This window comes from Bos javanicus, chromosome 3 (assembly GCF_032452875.1).
Source record: "Bos javanicus breed banteng chromosome 3, ARS-OSU_banteng_1.0, whole genome shotgun sequence".
NCBI lineage: Eukaryota > Metazoa > Chordata > Mammalia > Artiodactyla > Bovidae > Bos > Bos javanicus.
This window is the reverse complement of record NC_083870.1, coordinates 78,817,491-78,835,680: the sequence shown is the minus strand read 5'-3', so window position 1 is coordinate 78,835,680 and position 18,190 is coordinate 78,817,491. Positions and strand designations below refer to the sequence as shown.

Here is an 18,190-nt window from a genome sequence, read left to right as displayed (position 1 = left end):
TTACATATTTGTGTCTCCAAACGTGTAAAAAAAATATGTAAAAATACCTTACACATAGTAAAGGCTCTGTAAATATTTGGCATATTCATTCAAAACACCATGAAGGGATATTCTTTTCAAATCAGTTAATTTCTGTGTGAGAAAATTGTTCTTTCTGTTTAAAACTCCTTATATTCCTAAAACAAAATTATAGAATCCTACTACACAAAGATTATGTAATCTATTGCCTTCATTTTATGGTTGAGAAACCTAAAGATAATTGACTTGCCCAAGGTCACAAAGCTATTAACTTGCAGATACATGGCCATGAACTCTGGCCCCAGAGTCACTGTCTGGTAATATTATTTCAGATATTCGAAAATAGTTTCGAGGCCCATTTTGGTCATCTTAGACCATGAGGTTTGAATTTTTCAGCATCTTAGACATTCTCCTAGTTTTAGCCTAGTTTTCCAATAGTCAAATTAACAAAGACTTTCTAAGGTACTGCAGGGAAACAGAAGCATTCGTTTATAATTGATAGCATTTTCATTGAGTATAATCTTTATGTAAAATAATCTGTCATTCTTAGTAATCAAAAATTTATCTGCCTTATGATTTAGTTGTCCCACTTTGTAATAATAAAATTACATCTTAAGAAAATAATTGAAAGAAAAAGACCAATTATACAAAGATGGATTTAAAATAATTTCTACCTAGAAGTGGCCAAACATTTGGAGAATTTTTTTTTGTAGAATAATATATACTCATGGAAATGATATGTAGACCAGATAGCAATAAGGAAAATTATGTAATAAATGAAAAAAGTAAAAAAGAAGAGGGCATATTAATTGCAATGTATAGGGATGTGAAGAAATTAGAATTGTAAATTGTGGATCCTTTAAGGTAAAAGGGTTCTTTGTCAAATCTTGCTATTTCTCCTTCTCTGGCATTGTTGATTAAACCCATAGTAAGAACTATGGTGCCCAGAAGTGAACGTAGCTAGAGTATAGGGTTGTTGGAAGGATAGAGAGGAGGTGTGTCAAGAACAGATCGGGGCCAGGCTGCGTGTCTCAGTCCATTCTGAATTCTATGACAAAATGCCACACACCGCATGGCTCACAAACAACAAAAATTCTTGAGAACAAGGATTGTGTTTAATTATCTTTGAATCCCCAGCACCTGCAACAATGCCTGATGTGTGTGTGTGTGTGTGTTAGACGCTCAGTCGTGTCCGACTCTTTGCGACCCCTTGGACTGCAGCTCACCCGGCTCCTCTGTCTATGAGATTTTCCAGGCAAGGATACTGGAGTGGGTTGCCATTTCATATAGTAGATAATAAGCAAATATTTGTTGAGAATCAATGCCCACATCCAAGACATTGAAAGTCAAGGGAAAATATAAAGCCCACACTAGCATGAACTAGAATTATCAAAGAAAACTTTATTGAGGAGGGAAATATACAAAGGGTAGATTTTCTCATAATCAGAGAGGAGGATGACAGTTACTGAAGGTTAAAGATAAAAAGCATAACGTGTAGTGTGTGATGGGGTGGGGAAAATTAAATGTGTTTTGTTTGATAGGAAGGAGAAGCAGTGAATGTGTGACATAATTAAATACTTTGTTCTTATTAAAACTCTTCTCTTTGGTACTATGTCCAGAGATTGTTAATGAAGGCAACGATCCTAAAACTTAGTCCTTTTGGAAACCTCAAGGTGCATCAAAACCATATAAAAATGTTTCATTTAGACAAATTATATATTATAAACAGTTTCCCTGATGACTAGTAGTAAAGAATTCACCTGCCAAGCAGGAGACAAGGGTTCTATCCTGGGATCCGGGAAATCCCCTGGAGAAGGAGATGGCAACTCACTCCAGTATGCTTGCCTGGGAAATCCCATGGACAGAGGAGCCTGGCAGGCTATAGTCCATGAGGTCACAGAAGAGTGGGACACGACTGAACGACTAAACAACAAAGATTATAAACCGTATAAGGGAAAACATGAGCTTTATAGGAGGGCAAATCTACATTTGAATTTTAATTTTTCCCACTTAACGATGTTATTAGGGCAAATCACTTAGCTCTTTGAGCTTCAGTTTTCTTTCTGTAAAATGGGAATATATTGCCTATCTCCCACTGGGCTGATGTGGGGCTTGAATGTAGTAATTCTTATCAGATATTCAGTGCTGTGCTTGGTATATAGTAGATGTTTAGTACACATGAGCACTACTGTTATTTTTAATAATGTGAATTGATGCATTGATGTGTGTGTGATAAGTCAAGGTGGACATTTGGGTTGCGTATGTCTGGGGATAAGCACACTTGAGTCTACTTGATCTGAGGGTAATTGGAAATGGAAACAACTCAGAAAAAGATAATGTATAACATGGTGCCCTGTAGCTGTTTGCCTCTTTAAAATGAAGTAATGCCAACACCTTTGAGTCTGTTGGCAATTGTATGATGTGAATGCTCAAATAGAAAGCTAATAATTTTCTCTACTAACTACCTGCTGTACAAACTGTCATGCAAATACTGCCTTATGATTTATGTAAACATTGAAAAATCCCATGACTTTATTCTTATGCTTGGATTTTTTTCTATGGTAGAATACCTAATTCAATTAATTTCAAGTGTGTTTGTCTGTAAACCAGCCAAATATTTCCTTTTAAATACTTGAGCTCTATGTTGAATATACAGTTATGGTTCTTAGCATATTACTTTGTTTCAGTAATTAGATTTCATCCTATAATCCCTTAATGAGGATTTAGTTCCACATATACTAGGCTGTCTCCAATCCATATTAAGCGAAGATTTTTCATCTTATACAGGTTCTTCCAGGGGACCCAGCCCCCTAACCATGGGAGCCCAGGACACCCTCCCTGTTGCAGCAGCATTCACAGAAACGGTCAATGCCTACTTCAAAGGAGCAGATCCAAGCAAGTAAGCCTGGGGCTTAGTCCACTACATTCTCCAAACTCTATGCTATTCAGCGGGGAACGCTCCACATATAATTATTTCATTCCACATCCTAAGACCAAAAAAAAATCTAGTCAGCAATAACAGGTGACATACTTAGAATTAAATTAATTATAAATATTAACTCACTGCTTTCTTTAAAATATATACCCTTCTCATGCTGGGACCCTTGGGGAAGCCAGTGCCCCATGGGGCTCCCCCAAGGCCCACAGCTACAGGCAAGAGGATATATATATATATATATATATATATTCCAAAAGGTCTAAACTCTAATCTTACTACCCAGAAATCTCTGATTCAGTCTTTTTTGTAAGTTACAGGAAACCCTAACTCAACTCTGTCAACAATGAGAAAATGTATTATCTCACAAAAGGAAATGTCTAGATCATGTCTTTATTGTTTTAGTCTTTCCTGGCTGAGAGTCACTCACCTATAAACCGAAACAATGGTGCATTTGAATGAGAACCTGGAACAAAACTACCTTTCCATAACACATAGATTAGTAAGAGAATGCTGCTAAGTTGCTTCAGTTGTGTCCGACTCTGTGCGACCCCATAGACGGCAGCCCACCAGGCTCCCCCGTCCCTGGGATTCTCCAGGCAAGAACACTGGAGTGGGTTGCCCTGTCCTTCTCCAATGCATGAAAGTGAAAAGTGAAAGTGAAGTCACTCAGTCACGTCTGACTCTTAGCGACCCCATGGACTGCGGCCTACCAGGATCCTCCATCCATGGGATTTTCCAGGCAAGAGTTCTGGAGTGGGGTGCCATTGCCTTCTCCAAGTAAGAGAATAAATTATATTAACATGTAACCCTTGTTAAGTAAGGAAAAACTAGCCAAAAAATTGTAATCACAGCAAAGTAAAAGTTTTAGATAAAAATATACCATTCCCTATTTACGTGAGCCTCATTTCACTTATATCAGTACATCTTGACAATGGACTTCACCTGAATGCACATGTGATGTAATTAGATACTTCTCTCTCTGTAAGGAGTCCCCTGGATGGGGTTCAGGAAGTCTATGGATCCCTTGAAATTATATTTCATATCTAATGTGTATGTCTGCGTGCACATTTGTCCATAGAGGATCTACGGCATTCATTAATTTTACAAAGAGGTCAGATTAAAAAAAAAAGGTCAAGTGATTGTTAGTCTACATTGAAAACTAAACACTTAAGTCAAACTGGTTTTGAAGTATGTGACTAATGCACTTCCAGGTCTGAAGTTGAAGGATAAACAAAGGACAAACCTGGGAGAGGAAAGAATTGCTTTTTGTTTTTTACTTGAAAGGACTAGGGCTTAGAAGACCTTGGTATCCATGGAATAAAAGATCAGAAAAAAAATTAAATGTGCATATACTATAGAGTACTATATGTTTTATAAAAATTTTATAAACAGTGATATTAAGGATAGTTAGGACTTGGATCTCTATATATATTTTAAGTGAGAATCTATATGACTAATTGTTGATCCTCTTTACACTTCTGAAACAGTAGTACTTTTTAGTCTAAATCTAACAGTATTATGCTGGAAAACCAATATAGTTAGTAACTCTACTCCTATCTAGCCACTGGGATCTATCAACTTCCCTAAATATCCTTTGAAAGAACACTTGGGTTTTATTCTGGGCCCAGAGTTTTGCAGAGAAGTAAACACTGTGGAATCTGGTGTCTGAGTTCGTTTGGGTTGCTATAACAGATTAGGTGGCTTATAAATAACAGAAATTTATTTCTCAAAGTTCTGGAGGCTGAAAAGTCCAAAATCAAGGCCCTGGCAGGTTCAGTATCTGATGAGAGCCTGCTTCCTGGCTCATAGGAATCTTATAGATTGGAAAGGGCTAAGGAGCTTTGTGAGTCTCTTATAAAGGCACCAGTCTCATTCATGAGGGCCCTACCCTTATGACCTAATCACCTCCCAACAGCCCCACCCAAATATCATCACACTGGGGTTTAGGTCTAAATATATAAATTTTGGATATCACAAACATTCAGTCTATCGCTTTCTGGTTTCTTCCATGCCTTTTCTTTTTCATCTTCAAAGCAGAGAGATCATTTGCCACAACCACACATCAATAGAAATTAAAAGTTCATTGTAGAGTATGCATTTGAACTGTTAGAGAAAAGTAAGCATCATGAGCTTAGTATACATACTTTATATATATAAATATGTGTTTGTTCTGTGGACTTCTTCTTTGAATAAAGAATTTAGATTATTTTCTGTATCGCCAGTTCTAAGGACTGTTTATTACTGACTAATCTATACCTTAGAAAACTCAGGGTGCCTTAAATTACAGTAGAAACACACCCCCCAAAAAATGACTAGTCAAAATTGTGGAGAGATATCTATAATGGAGTGAAAAACATTGGGAATCAGACAAGAATGAATTCTTTTTTGTACATGTACTATTGGCTTTAATTCATTCATTTATTCAGAGAGATCTAATTTGTAGTAAGGATACTTCTGCCCCCTAAAATCTATTCTCAATATATCATGTCACCCCTTGGCTCAAAATCTTCCTAATTTGTTCAGAGTAAAAACCAAATGCTTCATAATGATGTATAAGTTTTGTCCTTCGTGACCCATTCCAGTTGCCACCTCTCTGATCTTGTCTCTGTCACTCTCCTGCTTGTTCATGCCCCTCTAGCTACTCTACCTTCCTGGCTGTTTGTCTTTCATCAGCCCAATCCCATCTGCATCTCAAGGTCTTTGCATCTGCTGCTCCTTCCACATTAGCGAGATCTTCTCCCAGGTATCTGAGTGACTTGCACCCTCCCTTCCTTCAGGATTCTGCAGCAGGTATATCAGAGGCCATTCTTGTCCATCTGTGTAAAACAGAAACTCTCCAGCCCTCTCTGTAGTCAACACTTCCTTTCTCCCTACCTCACTGTCTCTTTCTCCATAGTTAACATTTCACTTGTTTTCTCATTAATAAACACTTTAATCAATGTGTTCAATGTTTTCAGTTTCACTGTCTGTCCCTTCTTCCACTAGAGTGTAAGCTTCATGAGAACTGGAACCTTGAGTATTTTGTTCATTGTATCCTCAGTACTTAAAACAGGACCTGGCAAGGAGTACCCAACGCATAGTTGCTGAACAAACTGAGTCAAATTACTCACTTAACATTTACAGAATGTCTGCTATGTGGCCACCAATGTACTAGACAGTGGTACATTGTCTTCAATTTCCACCAATACTACAGTCTAGTATTGGTGGTGAAGACAGTTGATATGGAAAATAAGACTTGCACATAAATATAATGCAAAATCCATTATAGGAAGAGAATAGATATGGGACAATGGGGTTAAGAAGTCCTTAATAATAATCTTTTTTAAACCCCAAAAAGTGGTGTAGCAGCCTACCAGTCACTTGTGGAACTGTCCCTATACAAGCTGGGTTCTTCATCTTGTTTCAGTCTCCCTGGCACGCTATGACAACTGAGGTCTGTACCTGTGAGCCTGGTATCCATGACCTTGGCGTTTCAATGATGTGGCACTTGAACCAAAGCAATTTTAGTGCTTTTCCTATCCCCTCCCAAATTAACTGAGTCTTTTAAGGATAACTGCATATATTGAGTCTTTTTTCAATTATATTGTTATAAAGTAGTTGCAGCATATACTATATGTGGGTACACAGGAGGTTTAGTATATTTCACTGAAATTATGAGATCTGAAACTTATGAACATTATGAAGTGACATGCTTCTAAATTTAATTTCACCTTCTGTGATGAAATTAGAAGTGAATCATTCTAATTGCTGTCCCTCTGGCATTCGCTTTCAAGGAAACAACTCAAGTTATAAGTTTGATCATGGAGTGAGGTGGGGTAGAGGTTGAAACCAAACACAGCACCACATGGAGAAATGATACAGAAAAAGCATGTGGGTTTGCTTTGCCTGTGGTTCTCTCTCATCCTGTATCAAACGTGTTCCCATTTGTTTTCAGACCACACACTGAAATGAGACATATACTACTTTATTTTATATTGTGACATATAATCCATTTAAATATGGTTTACACTCTTTCTGAGTATTCAGAACACCTTGTAACAGGTATGATATCTGAAACTTTCTCAGTAGCTAATAAGCAGAGAATTCCTTGACTTTGCTGCCACCTGGGGGAAACACATCTCCTATTATTAGCTCCTATTTGAACAACCCTGGTTGTTGCTGCTGCTGCTGCTGCTGCAAAGTCGCTTCAGTCGTGTCCAACTCTGTGCGACCCCATAGACGGCAGCCCACCAGGCTCCCCCGTCTGTGGGATTCTCCAGGCAACACTGGAGTGGGTTGCCGTTTCCTTCTCCAATGCATGAAAGTGAAAAGTGAAAGTGAAGTCGCTCAGTCGTGTCCGACTCTTAGCGGTGGTAGGAACTGATTCTCTAATCCCAGGAAAACCTTTGGTTTCTCAGTTGTATTCTATCCTTCTCTTACCACCATATTTCTATTACATATTCAAGTGTCTGTCTCCTTGCTTATATAGGAAGTGTGCTCAAGGTCATCTTTGTCCTGTTTCTCACTGCCCATTCTATATATGCATTATATAATGTGTGGTTCATTGATTAGGCAGCTGTTATATAATTGGGAAATGTATGAATTTATTTTTTAAACATTTTATTGAGTTCCTACTCTGCACTGGGTTCTATGTTTTGCACCTTTGCCTTCCTAGAACCTAAGACACGGAACTTGCCTTCACAGTAGTAGATAAAATAATGTGCTACAAAATAAGTTTTTCTTTTTTTTAATTTGTCCAAGGAACCTAAAGCAAGGAAAATCTAAAGAGGGCTAAATGGAAAGGATATTAAGGAAGGCTTTGGAAAGATCTGCCTTTGCACTGAGTCTTGAAATATGAAAAGGAGTTTTTGCCTAGTGTCAAAGTCAGTGAAAAGGGATGATAAATAAAGGAAGGGAAGTAGCCTATGAACAGAAGTCTATGCTTGAAAAGAAACCCATGTGTTTAGTTATCAGCACAGTAGAAGAGACATTTTATGTAACGGATACATTTCTGACGACCTCACATAAATTAAGTCCACACGTTTCCTGACCAAAATTGGCCAGCGTTTCTGTTGACCAGTTATCATAATGCTGCCTGTGGCAAAAGGGACAGCCCAATTCATTAGCCACTTGACCAGTTGACCTTGAAATTTTGTCATTCTAGACAAATTTTGGGGGATTCATATGATTTCACATTTACTTCATAAAGTAATGTGTTAATATTTCCATATTGCAGTATTTCAGATTTCCATGATTTAAACTAACATGAAATATACCCACATCACTCACTGATGAGGACAGTCATTACTGTTGAACAAAGACTTTCCTTTAACAAGTGAGTATAGGTTGAAAATATTAATTATATATAGAAAACTTCAGATGATTTAGACATTGAATGGATTAATAAATCATCAAAGATCTGACTCTGACAATTGAGATAAAGTGCAGAAATAAAATGTAGGTCAGGAGCCTGGGTGCTTATTATATTGGCTTATACTGACTACTTCTCTCATCATCCACCCAACATTGTAAGCCCTTTGAAGACAGAGGCTGTTTTGCTCATTTTTTAATTGCCTTCCCACTCAAACAAACAACTTACATATGAGTCAATAAATGTTTATTGAATTAATAAATACCACTCCCTCCTCTTGATGACTTGCTTTCAAAAAACAAACTTTATCCTCTACCATGACACCATGTAGAGCTCATTTTGCAGAACCTGGAAAAGAAACTGAGCAGAGTCCTTACCAAATAAAAAACATTCGAGCCACTGCTGCTAACAATATACTGAGTGATGGTAGATGCTACAGTCTAATTTTGAAAGTGCTCTGGCTGAAGCTCTTGTCTTCTTCTAGAGTTGTCAATTAAAACTTTTCATGTCTCATATGTTGGAAAATGTTGGGTAGACTCAGCTTAAGGGGAATTCCAGGCTTAGTACCAATTCATCACCAGTAAATCAAGCAAGGCTCGTGAATCTAAGACACAGAGAAGGAAGACAGCCGAGTTGACACCGAACTGGGAGATCAGCAATATTCTCAGGGAGAGATGGAGGGGCAAACTTCCAGACACCAAATCTCTCATTCAGAGCAGTTCAGAGTTAGAGATGATAATACCTGAGAGGGAAAAGGGTAACTTTAGGAAACCTACCTGCCCCTCCACCTCTAACCCAAACCCAACTTTGTGCACATACAAGGCTATAGCAGTTCTTCACATAAGCTATTTTGAATGTGTACCAAGGACCATCTCACCTGAGCCATTTGTGTCTCATCAGTCACAGTTACACAGCATACGAGGTTTGTATAGGACAAATAGAGTTTCCTATATTCAAGTGTGAGCCAAGTTTTCATTGACCAAGCTCAGTTTCCCTAGAAAGTACACTAGGAAACAGTGCAAGGGTCAGTCATCCAGACGTATCCAGAAGTCATAAAGAAGTTCACTCATTATAAATATTTATTATTTCCCAAAGAAGAAGAATCATTTCGAGGTTTCTGCTTCTGGTCAAGATGGAGTAACCAATTGACCCTTCTACCTGAAAACACTTCAAAACGGACAAAATATACGAAACAATAATTTGCAAGACATGGGACCTCAGGGAAAGGACAGTCACCCCTGAGAGGTGAAGTGTGCCCTATGATTGCCCCGACTGACTTCCTGGGAAGTATCCAGCCCATGGATATAGAGAGAGCCCACCAGCCTCACAGATGTTCGTGGGAGAAGTCTCACTGAGGCACGCTCCGCTGCAAAACTGGCTGAGGAGGGTGCCCGAGGAAGCTAACGGCTCCGGGCGCGGGAGAAGCCTGCAGTGGAGACAGTATGCATATGAAGGAGTCTGGCGCCGCGGACCGATCTGGGCACTGGGGCAGCCCAGCCACAAGCACCTCAGGAGCCAGACGCTATAGGATCTGCCAGTGTCACTGGGATTGCAGTACCCACACCCTCGGGCACCACATCCCTCCTGCACTACAGGAGCCTGGTTCTAGACAAGCCATGCGCACTGCAAGGAGCCTGTCTAGCAAGCACACTGCAACGAGGAAGAGGGGGGAAGAAAATGGCTTCGTTTTGCAATGTCTCTCTAGTGCCCTCTACTGACAAAATATAACATAGTGCCTGTTGGCCAAGAAAAAGTACAAACCTTAAAGGCCCGAACGGAGAAGGCAATGGCACCCCACTCCAGGACTCTTGCCTGGAAAATCCCATGGATGGAGGAGCCTGGAGGGCTGCAGTTCATGGGGTCGCTGAGGGTCGGACACGACTGAACGACTTCACTTTCACTTTTCACTTTCATGCATTGGAGAAGGAAATGGCAACCCACTCCAGTGTTCTTGCCTGGAGAATCCCAGGGACAGGGGAGCCCGTTGGGCTGCCGTCTCTGGGGTCGCACAGAGTCGGACACGACTGAAGTGACTTAGCATAGCAAGGGCCCGAAACTAATACTCTAAAAGCAGGCAGTAGAGGGTGAATTGGAACTCCATGAGTTTTATTTAGAAATTGACAGAGATCCTAAATTTCATGTGGAAATACAAAGGACCTAAAATAGGCAAAACATTTTTGAAAAAAAAGTTGGTAGAATAATGTTACTTGATTTCAGAGCAATTTAAAAGCTACAGTATCAAGACATATTGGTTGTGGTATTAGTATAAAGATGGACAAAATAGATCAATGGAACAGAACAGAGAATTTAGAAATAGATCCACACATATGTGGACAACTGAATTTTAACAAAATTGCCAAGTGGATTAATTCTACAGATGGTAGTAGGATGATTAGATATATTCATCCACACAACTAAAAATAAACTCGGACTTATACCTCACAGAAAATATGCAAAAATTAGCTAAAAATGGATCACAACACTGAATGTAAAACTAAAAATAAAAAATTTCTGGAATAAAATAGGTGAAATTTTTGTGACTTTCAGGTTTATCTATGATTTCTTAGATAAGACTCCAAAAGAATAAATTGATTAACTAAAACCCATAAAAGAATAAATTGATGAATTAAAAACATCTGCTCTTTGAAAAAAAAACTTCTTCAAAGTTATTAATACTCTAAAGAGAAAGAAAAACAAGCCAAACTAGGAAAAAAATCTTTGCAAAGCATATATCTGTTAAAAATATTTGTATCTAGAATGTACAAAAAACTCTCAAAATTCAGTAAGAGAACAGAAAACTCAGTTTATAAACTTGGCAGAAAGTTTGAGCAGACAGTTCATCCAAGTAGATAAATCACAAAGAAACACATGAAAAGATGCTAACATCCTTAGCCATTAGGGAAATGCAGATTAAAACAACAATGAGATACCATTACTCACCTATTAGAATGACTAAAATTAAAAAGACAGACCTACCAAGTGTTGGTGAGGATGTAAAGGAATTAAAACTCTCATATTCAGCTATGTTTTCCACTTCAGAAAACAGTTTGGCAGTTTCTTAAAAAGTTAAAGTTACACCTACCATGTGATCCAATCATCTCACTCATATTTATCCAAGAGAAATAAAAACATGTGCCCATAGACAGACTTGTACACACATATTCATCACAGATTTATTTGTAATAGGCAAAAAAATGGAAAGAATTCAAATGTTATTCAATAAAGGAATTTTTTTTTAATTGCCTGTGGTATATCCATATTCTACCCAGCAATAAAAAGACGTGAACTATTGGTTGCTACACTATGTGAGTGAATCTCAAAATAATTATGCTTAGTGGAAAAAGCCAGATCAAAAAAATCACACACCTTTTGATTCTGTTTATATAAAAATTTTAGACAGTCCAAACTAATGTGTACAGCCAGAAAATATATTAGCAAGTGCCAAGAGATAAGGAGGAAAGGATGGAAAAGTACAGAGAGAAAAACAAAAACACAAGATGAAACTTGTAGGGACGTGGGGATCCTGACTATCTTGATTTTGTGATCATTTCTCAGATGTACATTATGTCAAAATTATGGAACTTTACACTATAAATAAGTGCCAGTTGTATATCAATTATATTTCAATAAGGCCCTTTTTATTTTTTTAATTTTTATTAGACGACAACTAATTTACAATGTTGTGTTAGTTTCAGGTATACAGCAAAGTGAATCAGTTATGCCTATATACATATCTACTCTTTTTTAGATTCTGTTCCCATATGATCATTACAGAGTATTGAGTAGAGTTCCCTGTGCTGTTCAGTAGGTCCTTAGTTATCTATCTTACATAGATCTGTGTGTATGTGTCAATCCCAACCTCCCAATTTATCCCTCCCCTGCATACCCCATGGTAATATAAGTTTGTTTTCTACATCTGTGACTTTATTTCTGTTCTATAAGTAAGTTCATTTGTCATATTTTTTTAGATTCCATCTATAAGCGATATGTGGTATTTACCTTTCTCTGTCTGACTTACTTCACTGAGTATGAAAATCTCTAGGTCCATCCAATGTTGCTGCAAATGGCATTATTTTATTCTTTTTTATGGCTGAGTAATATCCCATTCTATTATGTATGTACCACATCTTCTTTATTCACTTCTGTGTTGATGGACATTCAGGCTGCTTCCCTGTCGTGGCTATTGTAAACAGTGCTGCAGTGAACATTGGGATGCATGTATTTTTTGAATTATGGTTTTATCCCAATATAAGCCCAGAAGTGGGATTGCTGGATCAGACGGCAGTTCTATATTTAGTTTTTTAAGGAACCTCCATACTATTCTCCATAATGGTTGTACCAATTTAGATTCCCAACAGTGTAGAAGAGTTCCCTTTTCTGCACACCCTCTCCAAGCTTTATCGTTTGTAGATTTTTTGATGATGTCCATTCAGATAAGTGTGATGTGATATCTCATTGTAGTTTTGGTTTGCATTTCTCTAATAATTAGTGATGCTAAATAAAGCTTTAAAAAAAATAAAAGGATTATTCTTCCTTCCAAATTATCATCCAGCCGTATTAACTTATGTATGTGACTGATTTTATAGTTTCAACCAAATAGACAAGTTAATGGAATGAAGATCTAATTAAGTGAGAAGCAAAAAGTTTACCCCATGAGTCCATAAAAGAACATACTAAAGGCATTAATCGTGTTACTTAGAGAGCTAAAATAAATCTCAGTGAATAGTGTGACAACACTGTGTAGTTTAATATCTTCAAATATACTTCCAACAATTCAGATATCAAACAGAGAGAGAACCACCAGGATAAATTATTCTATTTGTGAGGTGAACACAAAGACTTTTCTACAGGAAAAGAAAAGCTGTTTTATTCTAACAATGCAAAAACATCTTCAACAAAATAGCCACTTTTTGGAGTAACTGTTAATACAAAACTTTGAGTCCTCAAGTCTTAGAAATGAGTTAGTAATTCAGAGTGAATTGTAAGTAAGAGCTTACTTTTTCTCTCTTCTGCTATGTCATAGTATTACAGAAATCTTTGCTTTTCACAACTGCTTTGATTCACAGCATGTTGACCTGGGTTTCCTCTCTTTCCTCTCACGTGTTGTGACATGCCAGATGTATCGTGAAGATTACTGGAGAAATGGTGTTGTCTTTTCCTGCCGGGATCACCAGACACTTTGCCAACAATCCATCGCCAGCTGCTCTGACTTTTCGGGTGATAAATTTCAGCAGGTTAGAACACGTCCTGCCAAATCCCCAACTTCTCTGCTGGTAAATATATTTTCCACAAATTTTTTAAAGATGTAGGTGTCTTACCATGTTATTCTTAGATGAGAGATGTACCTTAGCAAAAGGGAAGCACTGTAGAGAAATTATTGTTATTCAGATATGTTTATAGATTGAATCCCAGAGCTCTGTATATATCTATATGTGTATATATATGTATACATATATGCATATGTATGCATATATATTTTTTAACGGCCAACTCTCTCAAGTGGCTAAAGAGACATTTAGAATAATAAAACTTATTCATTGTCTATTTTGCTTATCACTGGTAGACAGTGGATGAGGATGATGGGAAATAAGCATAATAAAAGGAATAAAATCCATTTATTGTATTGGCATCTTTTAAAAATCAAATGATATCTGAACTGTAAGCTACTCTTCATATAAGCTTAAAAATCTCTTTGTGAGACATGTAATTTCATTACACTGTAATGGTAATTGTTTTGATGGAATGGTACCTGTGTGGCATCAAAGAAGCTTTTCTAAATTTCTTCATATAAATACATTTCACACTTCCTATTAAATCCGAATGTGATGTTTTGTCATATATATGCATTCCACATTCACACAACACATACACACATTGCTATTGCTAAGTCACTTCAGTCGTGTCCAACTCTGTGTGACCCCATAGACAGCAGCCCACCAGGCTTCCCCATCCCTGAGATTCTCCAGGCAGGAACACTGGAGTGGGTTGCATTTCCTTCTCCAATATTATTGGCAATGGATGAGACAAAAAGAAACATTCTTGGTAGTTTTTCCATCAACAAGTCCTGATATTCCATCTAAAATTCTTTCTCTAAAATGGCCACTTTTTCCCTTTATCACGACTTCTATCCAAATGATAACCATCATTTCCCTGGACCACAGCCAGCGCTTTCCTCTTCCCCTCTCTGCCTCCAATCTTGCCCCACTCCTATACACAATAGCCAGCTTTTTGGATGCAGATCAGGTTGTCCTCCCTTATAACCTTCTGGAGGCTTCACATTACATTGCCTTCAAGGTCCTGATTCATCCACTCTTGCCTGTCTGTCTGTCCTCATCTCCCAACATCCTCTTCGGAATCCTTGTAGCTGCAGCCATACCTGCCTGTCTTGGGAATGGCTGAGTCCTTTCCCACATCCAAGTTTTGTACACTTGATTACTCTGCCTTCAATAGCATTTCCACTCTTCTCCACCAGACTTTTTTGTACACTTGTTTACTCTGCCTTCGGAGAAGGCAATGGCACCCCACTCCAGTACTCTTGCCTGGAAAATCCCATGGATGGAGGAGCCTGGTAGGCTGTAGTCCATGGGGTCACTAAGAGTCAGACACGACTCAGCGACTTCACTTTCACTTTTCACTTTCCTGCATTGGAGAAGGAAATGGCAACCCACTCCAGTGTTCTTGCCTGGAGAATCCCAGGGACGGGGGAGCCTGGTGGGCTGCCGTCTATGGGGTCGCACAGAGTCGGACACAACTGAAGTGACTTAGCAGTAGCAGTTACTCTGCCTTCAATAGGATTTCCACTCTTCTCTACCAGACTCCTACTCATCCTTCAGATCTCAGCTCCACTCAGCCTTGCCTGACCATTCCACTCTCCTCCCCACTCCCAAACTAAGTCATGTAACCCTGTTATTCTCTTTCAAGATTCCTATTCTTTCCATTGTCACACTTACTAAAACCAGTAATTATATATCTGTTTGCTTTCTTCATTCATCCACCTTCCACACTGGACTATAAAAGACATGAGGGAATAGAACACATCTATTGGATTGCCACCACATCCTCAGTACCTTCCACTGTGCCCAAAAAGGATTTAAATAGTACTTATTGAATGAATGAACAATTCAACTATAAGTTAAAGAAATTTATCAAGCTGGATATTTATGAAGAAATAGCTAAAGGTCATTTGGAGTTTGAGGGCCAATACAGTCACTCTCTTTGACTGCATGAGACTTTTTCACTCCAGCGATGAAAACACAGTCACAGGTCTTTCAGATGGTGACTAAGATCACCTCCTTCTCATTGGTCTTTACGATGGTTTAACTGGTAAACCTGATTCCAGGCTTAAAAATATAAATGAAATGCTCACCTATGAAGTGAAAGATAAACATGAAATGGCCAAGATTGGAAATGAACAGCTTTTTATTTCAGTTTCCCTCTGTGCTTTTGATGTGCACATTGAGCCACTTAATTTTATTTTTCTAGGTTCCTCCATCTGCAATTAGGAATTGTGTGCCACTATTTCACCAGTTTGTAAATATCACCGGTGGGATAGTCATAGTTTTTGTTGCATTTTTAGGCAGATATGTTACCAAGTTCTTAGGTATATATATATACACACACACACATATATCAAAGTTTTATATTTATATTAATACTTCAGTCTTATGAATTGAATTAAATATCAGTCTGAGAATATTCCTGTTTGACAAAACATTATATAGACCCTTAAATTGTTTTTTAAACAAAACAAAAACTCTCATTAATTTGGACTTTATTAAATGTATTTGATGATTGTGTTAGGGCTGTGATTACCTCCATGTGTGCTCAGTCGTGTTCTGCTCTTTGAGACCCCACGGATTATAGTCCATCAGACTCCTCTGTCCATGGGATTCTCCAGGCAAGAATACGGGATTGGGTTGCCATTTCCTCCTCCAGGGAATCTTCTACACCCAGGAATTGGACCTGTATTTCCTGCATCTCCTGCATTGCAGGCAGACTCTTAACAGCTGAATCACTGGGGAAGCCCAGGGCTATGACTGGTGACCCATTAGTCCTACAACCTGTTTGGTGTTTGTTATACAATGAAGCTTACCACCCTTACTACCACACCTAGTTTTTAAAAGGCAATGGAAACCAACATTATTCTCAAATTCAGCTCAAGACTCCTTTCATCTGTCATCTTAATCCTCTCTATCATCTTTACTGAAAGACATTTAGGTTACCAGCTTGGTCCCTGGAGACATTTGGGTTTGCAATCCCTATGACAGGGACCAAACTGAAATTTACTTCTACTTCTCCCTTATGAAAGGGTTTGGTTTACCAAGGATGTTTAGGAACAATTATTAAACCAATTACAAGTCTAAAGAATTCTCAAGACTTCTTGAGCATTCAAGAATTGCATCTTTGTATAAGCTTTGGATTGCCAAAGCTTTCTTGACTATTTATTAAAGCAAGTTTTCCTGAGGAATTATCATAGACATATGACTCAGCTTATTGTGTTGTTAAATATATAATTGAGATTTTTCGGTTATTCAGATTTACTTAGCACAACTTAATAACATGTTGTTGTTTTTGTTCAGTTACTAAGTTGTGTCCAACTCTGCAATCCAGTGGCCTGCGGCATGCCAGGCTTCCCTGTCCTTCACTATCTCCCAGGGTTTGCTCAAACTCGTGTCCATTGAGTTGGTGATGCCATCCAACCATTTCATCCTCTGAAACCCCCTTCTTCTCTTGCCCTCAATCTTTCTCAGCATTAGGGTCTTTTCCAATGACTTGGCTCTTCACATCAGGTGGCCAAAGTGTTGGAGCTTCAGCTTCAGCACCAGTCCTTCCAATGAATATTCAGGGTTGATTTCCTTTAAGATTGACTGTTAGATCTCTTTGCTGCCCACCAGGCTCTCAAGAGTCTTCTCCAGCACCACAGATCAAAAGCATCAATTCTTCTGTGCTCAGCCTTCTGTTAGGTTCAACTCTCAAATCTGTACATGACTACTGGAAAAACCATAGCTTATTAACATTAATAAAATAAAATGTTGCTGGATATTAATTCCATATCTGTTTTGGTATAGTAGAGTAAGACTGACCTGGGCTGTAATCCTGACCCTGTTACTTATTTAGCTGTTCAACCTTAAGTAAATTACTTAATTTTGCTGAACCTCTATTATTTTTGTCTCCTGCCTCCTTGTATAGCTACCCCTCAAGCAGCTCTGGATAACTTGGATGTTTTAGGTAATAACAGTTTAGATAGCCCTTATCAGCATCCTTAGCTTGACTTGGCCAGGGGCAAAGACAAGGGGCCAAGAGTCTTTTCCATCCACTTCCTACCTGTACAGGGTAATAGGACTTTGCTTTGTCCTCAACAGCCTGTTATCAGGCACAACAGAACCATAGGGTTCTTGCTGATACTTGGGCCCTACAACCACTCTGGACCAGGATCATTTTTAAGGCTCTGATTATATTTGGCTTCTGGAGGCTGAATCATAGAAATTGACAATTTGTCTTTATCACACCCTTCTGTTTTCTTACTCTCTAATTTTCTCTTTTTATAGCATTCACTTGTCTTTAAAAAAGAAGATCCTTCTTTCTTTACACAGTAGATATTAGTGAAATAGTTTATAGCATACATAACAGAGTGCCTAGTACATAATAGATGCTCAAAAAATTCTAGCTACTGTTATTTTATTCTACAGGATATTCTGAAAATGAAATGTCAGTAAGTTACTTAAGACACTTGGGCCCTCAGTTTCCTCATTATGCGGGAAATGAGCAAATGCTTTTCACAGTTTTGCCTGATTCTTTTACCATTGAGGCAAGCATTTTCAAGAAACATCAGGGGAAGCTATCAACTCCCCTAGGGATACAAAACTCATTTAATTCACCAAGAC

General features: G+C 38.2%; 1 protein-coding gene across 17 annotated transcripts in view; it reads left to right on the top strand.

The window, feature by feature from the left end:
* The window catches only part of SGIP1 (SH3GL interacting endocytic adaptor 1), a 243,390-nt gene that overhangs the window by 205,596 nt on the left and 19,604 nt on the right, over positions 1–18,190 (top strand). For all 17 annotated transcript variants that reach the window (XR_009735408.1, XM_061411687.1, XM_061411698.1 and 14 more), the window contains 2 exons: positions 2,806–2,917; positions 13,424–13,579. Coding sequence is in view for 16 of the 17 variants with exons in the window: in XM_061411687.1 (XP_061267671.1) it covers positions 2,806–2,917; positions 13,424–13,579 (268 nt within the window). In the remaining variant the exon portion in view is untranslated. The remainder of the gene's footprint in view (positions 1–2,805; positions 2,918–13,423; positions 13,580–18,190) is intronic.